General features: G+C 38.8%; 1 protein-coding gene across 2 annotated transcripts in view; it reads left to right on the forward strand.

Moving 5' to 3' along the window:
- Positions 1-8,651, forward strand: part of PPP4R3A (protein phosphatase 4 regulatory subunit 3A) — a 43,540-nt gene extending 34,889 nt beyond the window's left edge. For both annotated transcript variants that reach the window (XM_071557663.1, XM_071557664.1), the window contains 4 exons: positions 2,277-2,419; positions 4,663-4,853; positions 5,340-5,566; positions 7,793-8,651. In XM_071557663.1, the coding sequence (XP_071413764.1) occupies positions 2,277-2,419; positions 4,663-4,853; positions 5,340-5,566; positions 7,793-7,906 (675 nt within the window). In that variant the 3' untranslated portion in view covers positions 7,907-8,651. The remainder of the gene's footprint in view (positions 1-2,276; positions 2,420-4,662; positions 4,854-5,339; positions 5,567-7,792) is intronic.
- The last annotated feature ends 4,212 nt before the right edge of the window (positions 8,652-12,863 follow it).

The raw sequence follows: 12,863 nt of genomic DNA on the forward strand, positions 1-12,863 counted from the left end.
TCAATGGAATTTGGAACTATACAGAAGAGATACCAGTCTCTTTTCATTATATTAATGGAGTGCTACGAAGTTCCTTCCATGGGAATCTCTTAAATATTCATGCCAGTTTGGCTGTCTGCACAGTACTGCTTCCTCCCTGTTGTTTGCATCCAGAATCTGACAGATGCTGTACAGACTCTAAGTGTGGTAAGTGAGACCAAGCCAGGGTGCAGACAGTTGTGGAGCAGTAGGTCACCAGGCCTTGTCACCTCTTGAAATCTTCTGTGCTGGTCACCTCTTTCCTCTTTGAGTTGGGACTCAAGGTAATTCAAGACTGAGGTGACCTGGTTGTTACGGAAGAGTTGATTGAAAACTGATTTTGAAGCTATGAAAATAGTCCGTATAGGACACCCTGACCTGTGCTGTGCTGTCCTGGGTTTGTGTTACATGGTTTGGTGGCAGCTAAAGGGGTGGCTTCTGGAGAAGCTGCTGGAAGCTTCTGCGTTCAGTAGAGCCAGTGCCAGCTGGCTCCAAAGATAAATGTGCCAAGGTTGGAGCAGAAATTCCCCTGCAGCCCATGGTGAGGACCACGGGGAGGCAGACTGTCCCCCTGCAGCCCATGGAGGATCTCACAGTGGAGCGGGTGGATGCCTGAAGGAGGCTGTGACTCCATGGGAAGCCTGAGCTGGAGCAGCCTCCTGTTCGGAGGACCCACAGTGACAGGAGTGCACACTGCATTCCAAAGGGCTGCACACTGGGGAAGGGACCCACACTGGGGCAGTTCATGAAGAACTGTAGCCTGTGGGAAGGACTCATGTTGGAGAAGTTTGTGAAGGACTGTCTCCCATGGGAGAGATCCCACAGTGGACCAGGGAAAGAGTGTGAGGAGTCCTCCTGCTGAGGAGGAAGGAGCAAAGGACTGGCAGAGACAACCTGTGATGAACTGACCACAATCCCCATTCTCTGTCCCCCTGGGGACATTTGGGGGAGGAGGTAGAGAAAATCAGGAGTAAATTGAGCCCAGGAAGAAGGGAAGGGTGAGGGAGGATGTTTTTAAGATTTGGGTTTATTTTGCATTGTTCTGCTACTCTGATTTGATTGGTAATAAATTCAGTAATTTCCCAAAGTTGAGACTGTTTTACCCATGACAGGAATCAGTTAGTGATCTCTCCCTGCCCTTATCTCAAACCATGAGCCTTTAGTTATGTTTTCTGTCCCCTGCCCACCTGAAGAGGGGAGTGATAGAGCACCTTTGGTGGGCACCTGGTGCAGCCAAGGTCAGACCACCATGTGTGGTCTTCCAATAATACTCCATGAGATTGGTTGCTGATTCTATAGATCATGCTATAAGGAAAGAAATATTTTTTTTCTTATCTTCCTTTCACACAGATACTAAGGTTGCATTTCCAGGCTAATTCTTGGTATCTGTCAATATTTTTTGTCATTTGTTTTTCATCCAGATTCATTTTTAAAGACAGCAAATTTTTTTAAAGTGTGCTTATGTTGTTACTGCTGTGTTACCATTCACAGGAGATGACCTAAGCACGTAACCAAAAAGGATTGGTTGTCCTTATTGGATGGCAATTCAGGTGTTTTTTCTACAGTGTTTCCCAAGGGCTCTGCAGTGTTAAGAAAGCCCAACAATGCCCAGGAGCAGTTTTCTTGCTGCAGTGTGCAGCCCTGTGCTGGTCTCAGCTGCACAGAATGGCTTTGGGCAGCCACAAAGCTAAACTGTAATAGCAGAAGAGTTGGGAAGCTTTTATGAAGGACCTTGACCAGCACTGTATAGCCACAAAGGAGGAAACTTGGTGTTACTTTCTGATGAAGAATACCTTTCTTGTTCTTATACTAAACAAATGCACTGAATAGTTCTTTTTACATAAGTAATTTATTTGCAGCAAGGGAAGAAAGAATATGAACGCTAAGCCTGTACTTGTAAACATGTTTCATAATTCAACAGGTACCAGTTAATCAATCAATATAAAATTATTTATTAAGTTACAGTGGGAAAGGCATTTTAGAATTGGGCTTAGTATGATTTCTTTTTATTGGGTTTTAAGTTCTGTCGTGTTTTGAAGGAGATACTTCTAGAAAATTGAAACTGTTTTGCTAATTAAATATTTGAAGCTCTCGTTTTTTAACTACATTTGTATGCATAATACTCATTTTTGTGTGAGCTGAGTAATACAGTTCTTCATATGGCATATTTTAAAATAATTTCTAATTTCAGTCACTTCTTATATTGTATTAAATAAATTCATTTGAATGAAAATAAGTCACTCTGTTTGTTCCTATAGGAAGATATAAAATCATTAACAGCTCATGTAATTGAAAATTACTGGAAGGCACTGGAAGATGTAGATTATGTGCAGACATTCAAAGGACTGAAACTACGATTTGAGCAACAAAGGGAAAGACAAGATAATCCAAAACTTGACAGGTAAAACGCACTTAAATGCTCTTAATAGTGTATTAATGCTTTAATTCCCTTTTCGGAATATTGGTTGGTTGGTTGTTCTCTGGTAGTGGGAGATGTAGATAATTTAGAGCTTGCATCTCAAGTATTGTCGAGTTTACTTGATTAAAAGTGTGATTTTCAAATGTGTTGCTGCAGACTTTGGATCAGTTTTCAGCTACCATTACTTGCTGGACTGCCAGTCACAATGCTGATTTGTCATATCCTAAACTTATGTACACTGTTTTAGTGAGACCTGAAGGTACTGAGTATCTGAGGTTCATTTGTGTAAATAACAGATTTCCACCGCTGATTTGAACAGTTGTTCAGTTGTGAATTGTCATTCTGTGGATTTCTCCTCTAAAACATTCATGTCAGATTTCCTTTCATTTTCATTAGTTGTGGCAGTAGATATTAGATAAGCTCTACCAAAATGCCTGAGAAATAGAATATACAGAGAAATTTTTGGAGAATGTTTTTTTGCCGTTCTTAGAGTTGCTAATGGAGTAAAAACCAATCTGATGTAACACTTGAATTGCTGTTTCTGTTTGCCACAACTAAAGTTCCCTTCTTTAGTATGCAGTTACCCAAGGCTGAAAGGTTGGGGTTTGTAACAATGGGAAGTTTAGGCCTTTTTACTCCTTTTTTTTGGCTTAGGTCCAGTATCATTAAAACAAAATAGTCTGCTTGAGTTAAGAATTCTTAGCAAGACCTGTTCTTGTTCTGCTGTCTTGAGTGAGTTTGAAAATACATTTAAAAATTATTCCTGATTACTCCTACAAGGACATCTTGAAATTTCAGACTTTTACTTTATTCCCTGCCACAAGATTCATAAGCAGTATTTAGACTTGAGGCTTGTACAACTAAAATGAGAGTGTAAGTGTAGATATATTTTAAAAAGTTGAAGCACTTCCAAGAGCACGTGCAGGACTGGCAGTTTTGAGTACTGATGTTTTATAGGTGAGTTGTCATAACTTTGGCTTGTGCCAGCTGAGCTTGTCATTGAAACAGCTGTGGAATTCAAACCTATGAACTTTACCTTCACTGATGCAGGTGTTGGAAAGAACAGCCAGCTGCTTCCTTCAGTAGTTTTCATCCAGTATAACAAGTAACACACTAGTCTTTTCCTGACTGAAATTGAGCTTGAGCTTAGTGGTTGAGTATAGTTGTGCTCCATGAGTTTATGCAACAGAAAATAGAGATTCAGGAGATCTGTAGCTCAACCAGCTCTGTTTTCGCCTTTTTCCTACCTCTTTTCTAGGGGCTGCACAGGTGCTGTCACAGTCCATGTAATTTCTTAGTGAAAACACAGAAATACTACAATGCAAAAATAACAAGAACCAGTTTACTTATTTTAACAAAGAATAGTTCGGTAAGGAAGGAGACCAACATTTTGTTGACATGGGTCATGAATTACTCCGAGTTCCACTTAAGTTACAGTTTTGCAGTACTAGCAGAACTTGAGCTCAAATGTAATGTAAAATGATGCAGGGTGGATAGATCCAGATGATAATGCTGGCAAGCAACTTCCTCAGAACTAGGTTTATTTTTAAAAGTGCATTTAGCATTCTTAGTCAATACCTTGTAATTTCTTAATTTTTCCCCTTCTGTCTTTTCCCCACAGCCAGTAATACAAGACCTTTTCTCTAAATAGAATGCTTAGGTTGCTTTATTAACATTTTGATCCCAGTAACAGAGATTTTATGAAAAAAAATAAATTTCAGCTAGTAAATTGTGAAGTGCTCCATCAAGGGTTTCATGGTTCTGTTGGAAATTAATTGTTAAAGTCAAAATATAGCAATGAAAAGAATGTTTTTGACCTGTCTTCCAGTTCTCCTTCCTCATTTTTCAAGGGACATATTCCTGTTCCTCTGCTCCAAAGCAGCATCTGTGAGAAAAGAGAAGAGGAAGGTGGAGCTGAGAAAAACCAAAAATAATGATAGATCAAATGGGAAAGGGGAAGTAGCTCTTCATGTCCAAGGCTCTGAAGAATAGTCTGAAAGTGCTATTAGCAGAGCTGTACTTTATTTGATTGTTCTTACAGGAAAGTTTTTAATGATATTTGCATTGGAAATACAAAGGTTCATATTACAGAATAATTTGCTGGTGTTTTTATTGCTCTACAATGTATGTAGCTGTTTGCTGTCCCTCTAACTGCAGAACAGAAGCTCTGTTATTAATATGAGTTGATTTTTGAATCTAAACTTTTAAAACATACTGTTCTGCAGCATGCGCTCCATTCTGAGAAACCACAGATACAGGAGGGATGCAAGAACCCTGGAGGATGAGGAGGAAATGTGGTTTAATACTGATGAGGATGATATGGAAGATGGAGAGGCAGTGGTGCCCCCTTCTGACAAACCTAAAAATGATGAGGATATTATGGACCCTATCAGTAAATTCATGGAAAGAAAAAAATGTAAGTGATGAGAAGATTAATGCCATAACTTGTATTATTTAGTCCTAATTCAGTGAAGGATTTGCATGTATTTATTCTGAAGTTTTTAGATTTTGAAATTGAGACATCAAGTTGGTGGACCACTCCTTTAAAACAATTTTTTTGTCTTTATAAGCAGAATGAGACAAAACGTTGTTGTTGATTTCTTAGGCATTTCAGTGAAAATCGTAGCTGATAGTCAAGTTTTGCTGTGTTTTATTCAGGTTTATAATTCAAAATTTTCTACGTAATGTTCCAGTGGTATCATTGGTAGAACAAAAGTGTTCATTTCTGGCCAGTGCCAACAGCTGGTAGGTGGTACAGCAGTAAGGAAAACAAGTTTATGATGACTCACTTTACTGAGTTGTACATAAAGTATTAAGCCTTTTCCCACACAGTAAAGTGATCTGTAAGTAAATATTTCGCTCAGTAATGCTGCTTTACTTTTGGGTGTTTTTTCCCCTCCAGTGAAAGAGAGTGAAGAAAAGGAAGTTCTTCTGAAAACTAACCTTTCAGGCCGTCAGAGCCCAAGTTTCAAGCTTTCTTTTTCCAGTGGTACAAAGTCTAATCTTACCAGCCAGTCATCGGCAAGTAATCTCCCTGGATCCCCTGGGTCTCCTGGGTCTCCAGGGTCCCCTGGCTCACCAGGATCAGTTTCCAAAAGCACATCTCAGATGGCAGCTATTACAACCAAGGTAATTTTGGGTGGTCGTAGGTTGACTCTGTTGTTAGAGTAGGAATTTGCTTTAGCATCTCTCTCAACTTTGTATGAGTTCTGGCACTAATGCACTATCTGGTTTGTGTGTACTACTAGTTTGGCCTTCATCATTTTTAATGAAGTCTGCCATATAGAGGAGAAATAAAAGATCTTTTAATGCCCAAACTCTTCAAGTAGGACTCACACCAAGTTGCTCTTAGCAGTGATGTTTACTGTGAAACACAGACAGCACTTTACTTTCATTGAATTGCATGGGAACATTGGGCAGGTAAAACTGTAGAAATATTTTGGAAACATGGCCAAAATTCTGTTGGATTCCACAATGTCCTGCCACACCCATTGAGGATTTCTACTATCACCATTTCTTAAATTGTTCAGAATTACATAACTGGCATTTGTGAAAGAAATACGTCAGGGGTGGTTGCTGTGAGCCAAAACAATTTTTAATATTGTAGTAACTTTTTCAGCTTTTGAAATTACACAGTTTTGTTTTGGAACCTATTAAAGTAATAGAAGAAAGCCCCTTTAAAAAAGTGTTACAACTTGCAATGAATATTCAAAACTAGCATTTTAAAGTACATTTTAGGACGCTGTTGGATTTTATCAAATTTTTGGCTGAAACTATTCAAACCAAGTCAGGGAAATAAGAGTGGCTTCTGTTTCCCCAGTACAGGGGGCCAGATAGCATAGTATTGATACAGGGTAGTTCAGATAATGAGAATTTATTTTCATCAGAAGTATTTGCATTTCTGAAAGGTCAGGTACATATGTCAGTTCTCACATAGCCTTGGAATAACTCTGATTCATCCTTGTTTTTAATGCCACCACACTGCTTGCTCACCTAACTTCTAGTGAAGGTAAATGGGGGTTAAGTTTGTTTCTTTCTTCTAGTTGAATATGGCTTAAGAGTTTGTGTTAGGATTGCCCTTTGTTGAAAGCACCTGAATTAAAAAAATGTGTCTGATGGAAGAACTAAAGGAACACTTTCTCTAAATCCCTCTGTGGAGGAAACTCCTTGCATAACCCAAGATTTAGTGAAGCAATTTTTAAATGGGATGGAACTGGCGTGGAAATCAGTTCAGTCCATGAGAGGCTTGTTCTGTCCCAGACAGTGTCATTCCTTGAGTCTGAAAAGGAGTCTCTCCATATGGAACAGATTGCATACAGTATTGGCTCCAAAAATTCAAGTAGTGGTGGCAAAAGAAAAATGTGCAGGTTACACTGAGTATCCAGTGCACTGAAAAGCCATTTGTTTGATTCAGGCATAGGGTACCTTCTTTCAGAGTAAAATGTGCCACAGTCACAAACTAGAAAGTGTTGAAATTCAGTTTTTCATTAATTGTCTGATGCTGCTGTTTTAGGGGTAGTGTACCTGGTGTTGTGTTGTATGTGACTGTACAGAATGTGTGTAATTGTTTTTAAAGTTATATTTTGGTAGACAGTTCACTGCAGTTTTCTGTTTCAGATGTCCATTGTTAGGCATCTGAATAAGTAATAGGACTTTTGAGTAAAGTATCAGTAAGTGCCATTGTAGTCAAATGCTGCTTAAGCTTCAGAAATTGCAACATAGTGTAGTTAGAGGAAGTTTCAGAAATTTATGCTGCTTCTCCATGGGTCCAGAGCTGCCTAATCTTAACATTTGTGAATATTTGCAATACAAGGAAGGTTTTAATGTTACTAGCTATGTTTTCATTTTCAGAGGACAGGTTATTTAAACTTTGTAACTTGCACACCTCATTCCATTATACTATTCAAAAAAATTCTTTAAGTTACTACACATTTAAACTAACTTTCATGAAACCATGTTCTAAAAGTATCATAATTAAAGATGTTCTGTATTTTTTGTGAGGGGCTTCCAAATTGCTCACTGCAGTCAGCTTGTGCTCAGTAAAAATTAAATTCACGTCTTCACAGATGGAGCTGCAGTGACAGCAAAACTAAGCAGAGTTTTGACTTCACTTAAATTTCAACTGGAAAACCTCATTCTGGATTTATTCATTTAGACAGTTTTCAGATAATGTAGTTTTCATTCATTTTTTCATAGTGAAGAATTTATTTTTCTTCTGCTTTATTCTATTGAAAACCTCCTGGACCAGGAATCCTTATGGCCAATATTCTGTGCAAACATCATGTTACGATACAGATGTGAAATATCAATGTGTAGACATTTTCTTCATGATAGTAATTATGACTCTCCTTGCAGGGAGGCCTCGTTGGGCTTGTAGATTATCCTGATGATGATGAAGAGGATGATGAAGATGAAGATAAAGAGGAAACTTTACCTTTGTCAAAGAAAGCAAAGCTGGAATCATCATAATGGCAACTGCTGAAGAACATTACTGGTTGGGGAAGGTTATTTTTTCCAAAACTAAAACAAACCCACAGCAAAGCAGCAATCTTTTGTGAATTACTGTGTGTGACACAGATCAACCTATACAAATGGATTTCTGCCAATCAAGTGCCAATTCAAAGGAGCAGAAGAAGGAGAAATACTTGTTTAGGGGAAAGACTTATGCCTTTGAGCTCTCCAGCTTGGACCACATGTTGCCCTTTTCTCAGGGAAGGAAATGGAAAACAAAACAAAACAAAAAAAAGCCAACAGGGCAGGAGTTTTGTGAGTGGAACTCGGGATTGGCTGGTCAGTTGCTACAATCAGAATATGCTTTCTTGGACCATGTATGAGACTTCTGAAGAAAAAAGGCTGGTTTTGCCGTAATTCTTCACTAGCTAAGAATGCCAGCAGTTTCTTTGTATAAAAGAGACCTGCCTTTGAAATCGTACATTCTGAACATTTTACTCAAGCTACAACAGGTTTTAAAAACCTCTACGGGGGAGGGCCGAATATAAAAAGTTTCCTCTTTTTTTTTAAATCTGTTCCCTTTGCCCTTTAAACTGCAGAAATTTTTTTTGAAGTGGGGGATTTGTTTGTCCCTTCTTGATTAAAGATTGAGTGGAATTCTAGATGTGGTCACTTTTGTGTCATAATTTTTTTGCCCCCCTGAGTGTATGCTTAGTTGTTGAGTATATATTTGGGACCATTAAAATTTTTTGATGTAATATAATCTCACTGTTGTGCTGGTACCTGTTTCACACTGTGTAATTTTGTTCTGCATCACAGTTCTTAATATGTTTAGGAGTTTATGGAAGATGGTCTAGTTTTGATTGGAGAAAAAAATCTTACCACAATACTAAAAGCAATACTATTTTATGACAAAATATTTTATATTAAATTTTACATCAATAACTGTTAAGAGAAAAATCAGGGAAATAGGATGAAATAAAAGAAATGAAACCTATAAATAGGAAATCAGTATTCCAAAGAGATTTTGAAATTTCATAACTCAGCATAATGATAGTAACTAACTCATCAAAATGCAAGATGGATGATTTAGGAATACCAGTATTATTGACTCACTTCACTTAGAAAAATAAAAAAGAAATAATTAAAGCTGAAGGAAAATGGCATTAGTGGTATTTTTTAAAAAGCTCTTTATTCCCTTTGGAATACCAGTATTGGTGAATGAAAGATGGTTGTAGAATAAACTCTATACGAGGATACCATCTTTTGAAATTTATTCTAGAACTCACTTGAAAAACAACAAACTTTGGGTCTAAATGACTTGTTCTTTCCCCTTTTCTAAAAAATCTAAATAATTTTAGTTACTAATTTGAAACTAGGCATTATATCCTTCTTCCTTACTCCTTTTACAGAAGGTGGCTTTGCAGAGCAGTGCTTCCTGTGAAGGAGAGTTTATTCAGTTCCTTTGCAAACAAGAGACCCTTTCTTACATACATTTTCAAGAGCCAGTTTCCTTCTGGACATTCAAAGCAACAATCACAATGTTATATATTAATGTATCACATACAAATAGAGAAATGAAAATCAGAGGTGGGAGCCCAGGTGATCACACCCAAGGTAGGTTAGCACCTTGTTTCTGAACATTATGTGTTGCGTGGCAGATTCTGTTCAACTACAGAAGTCAAAGCTTTTGTGCATGGACTTTGTCAACACATGCCGCCTTTTGGGATTTAAATGAGAGTGTGCATTAAGGAAAAATGATTAGCCATATTCTCCTCAAAAAGTTCATTTGTAACCACTTTCTAAGGTTGAATTTTTGCTGGGTGTTTGAAACATCTATGACAGGGCAGTTCTCAGCAGTAGATTTTACGGAGAGGCCCGGAGTTATACACGTGGCCACTACAGGATTGGATCTGATCTGCTGCTGCAGCGTGAGAGTCCCTGTGCTGTCTCAGTGACCTCTCTGAAACCTGATTTTTGCAACCTCAGTGTCAGCAGACATCGTGACATGGAAATCTGTAATTTTGCAGATTTTCCTAATTAGCCAGAACCTAAATCCATCCCAAGCTGAGAAACATCTTGAGCATAAAGCTCTCCAAATTTATCCATACTGTCATTTTCGTGTCCTGCAGGCTATGTCTAAGCAAGTCATTCTTCTGAGCTGGTCAAAGGAACATGTTTCCTTCATGTTTTTCTGTTCCTTTAGAAAATGAGAGCTTGGATCTCGAAATGTTTGATGCCTGCAGTCTTGCAAATTTTCAAATACTTTCATAATACTTCTAGGAATCTTGGATTTTGTACTCTTACTACCTGAAGTATTGCATTTAACAAAAGCAATACTATCCTTAAGTAACTGGATTTGGTCAAAAGTAGGAATACTTTTGAACTTTTTATATTTTTATGAAGCTATAAAGGTCTGATAAACTGCACATCTTCTAGTGCAGCCTAACTTGTTACTAGATGATTGGTTGTCTTCCCACTTATCTAAAGCTTGTGGCCTGACAGGACTTGTCTACACTTAGGTGATATATTCATGGAAGTTGGAAGTAGTCAGGAAGTAGCTGAGTGATGGGTGTGCTCTTGCCCAGTAATGCTCACTTTTGTAGTCCTGAAAATCTTGAAATGTATTTCAGGAAAGAAAAAAAAAAAGAAGTGATGAACAATTAAATAAATAAAAAGATGAATTTGAGTGAAGAGGTGGAAAAATTATGTTAGGAAGCAGTATTTCATTCCAGATCTTTCTCTGGGCCAATTTTTTAAAATCATTTTTCTGCATCCCAAGAGAGCTGCACATATTATTGTACTAAACATGGCTCAGTCGTCTCAAATGCATTTTTACTCTGTCCTGAAGTGTGGTGTACAGGGTAAAGCCTTCAGTGTGGTACTGGCAAGATCCAAGGTGCTTGAATCCTCCCTACAGGCCCCTGTATTCCTTCAGTGGCTGAAATACTTGATGCTGTTTCCCCTGATGTACAATTCCTGGCTTTGAGCCTGGGTTTACTGGGAATATCAGACGGAATGTATGTGGAGTACCTCCTCCCCCAAGGAACCCATACATTAATGGAAGGGATTCCAGGTGACCTGGAGTATTTCCAGATTATCTCCTGCTGTATACAGAGCATAGCTGCATTCAGGTTAACAGTGCACATCACCAAAAACAGATCTCCTGTGTCATGAGGGCAAAAGTATCTAAAAAGTGGTGTATGTATAAAGTGAGTTGTCTCTAGTATGTCCTGTCTGTAATACACAGATCCATGCTTGTAGCCCACCCAGGTGAGACATCATGTTCTCATGGAATTCAGTGTCAAGTAGGCCCAATCATTTTTAACATACCAAGGATGGAACGATTCAGGTTGGGTTTGGCTGTGGTTTTACATCTCTGCAATCTCCAGAAACTGTTCAGTTAAGGAAACATAAGGCTGTGCTCTCATACTGCTGCAGGCAAGTAACTACCTTTTCAATGCATTACAAGTGATGCTGGTTGCTTTGCTAAATTGTGTTTCCTGGCATCTGTAGAGTGGCTACAGAAGTTCATTTTACAGCTACAGAGGCATCCGGGAGCAGTGCTGTCAGTGCTCGAGTAGTACTGCAGTTCCCCGGCCTTGAGGATGTCAAGTTCAGGTAAGCTGTGAAAGTAGGAGATGAGATGGGTTATTGCCTGGGCTCACCTGCAGCCTCCACGTAAAACCGGGCAAGCATTGATAGACAAGAACTTGCCACAACTGAAGTTCGTCCAGGTAAATTGTCCATGTCCATGTTCTCCATACTCTCTCCTTTTGGAGTGCAGAAGGTATATACAGCTGACAGTTCAGTCCAGAAAGGAGGCAGGGCATGTGAGCATCCTGCAGATCCAGCAAAGCCTCCTGTGGGAGGATCTGTAGTGCCTGCCTTAAATCAGAGCCACAATTTAAAGTCTTTACTCATGTGAGGGAGGCATAATGGAGTATATTTTGGACTTGTCCTGTACTGAGCAAGAATTGGGCTTGATCCTTGTGGATCCCTTCCAGGATATTTTGTGGTTCTGTTCTGTGATTTTCATAGGTGTCTGGCTACTGGGTATGCTTGTAGCTTGATTTAATTGGAAAAAATAACTGCTGATTAAACCCAACTACAGAGCACAGCTTTTAGCGCATTTGAGTTTAGCTTCAAAATGGATATAAACCTTCTACCTCTTCAAGGTTACCTGCAGTAAGAAACAAGGAAGATGGAAATGTTTTTCATTGGCAGGAACTAGATACCAAAGCTAATAATAGAGCAATACAAGTGTTTGGCAGTCTTGGAAGTTTTGATATATGTGTGTGCTCTTTATAAAACACCTTTCAATTTTTTTTCTTAGTGTTTACATAGCAACTGTCTTTGAATATATGGGCACTTATTTCATGTTTTAGAGCATGTGGGAGATACATGTTTTGTTAGACCAGGTATGCTGTAGGATTTTGTTTTTTGATCCAGTTGTCCATTGGTGCCAGATGTTCCACACAGCAGAGCAACAATAAGCACAGTCCTCAAGTGTTTGCTGCGACAAACAGGACAACAGGTGGAACCTTGTGAGTACCCAGCTACCTGACCTGTGGACTTTCCTGATGCCCAGAACAAGACGAGCTCTCTACATATTTGGACATCCAAAAGAAGACCTTCCTGTAGAGAGGTGCCTGACACCAGTGGCCTAAGCTATACTCTAGGATCTGAACTCCACACACTTAAAATGTTTAATGCTCCTGATTAAATTGTATCAAATTCATGTTAATTGTGCACTAATGAAGGGCTACATTTGCATTACATGTTTGCATGCAAATCTATCTTGTCAACTCTTTAATGGAGAGATAAGTGACTGTGGCTACATCATGTGTGTGGTGTCATACCCAGAGGAGATGGCTGTGGTAGTTGTGCAGTTTGTCTGGAGCCTATGAGCTGTCTTTTGCAGCTTACTGCTAATGTAAGGATGTTTGATTGCAACCCCAGGGAAAAACACATT

Source organism: Pithys albifrons, chromosome 6 (assembly GCF_047495875.1).
Source record: "Pithys albifrons albifrons isolate INPA30051 chromosome 6, PitAlb_v1, whole genome shotgun sequence".
Classification (NCBI taxonomy): Eukaryota; Metazoa; Chordata; class Aves; order Passeriformes; family Thamnophilidae; genus Pithys; species Pithys albifrons.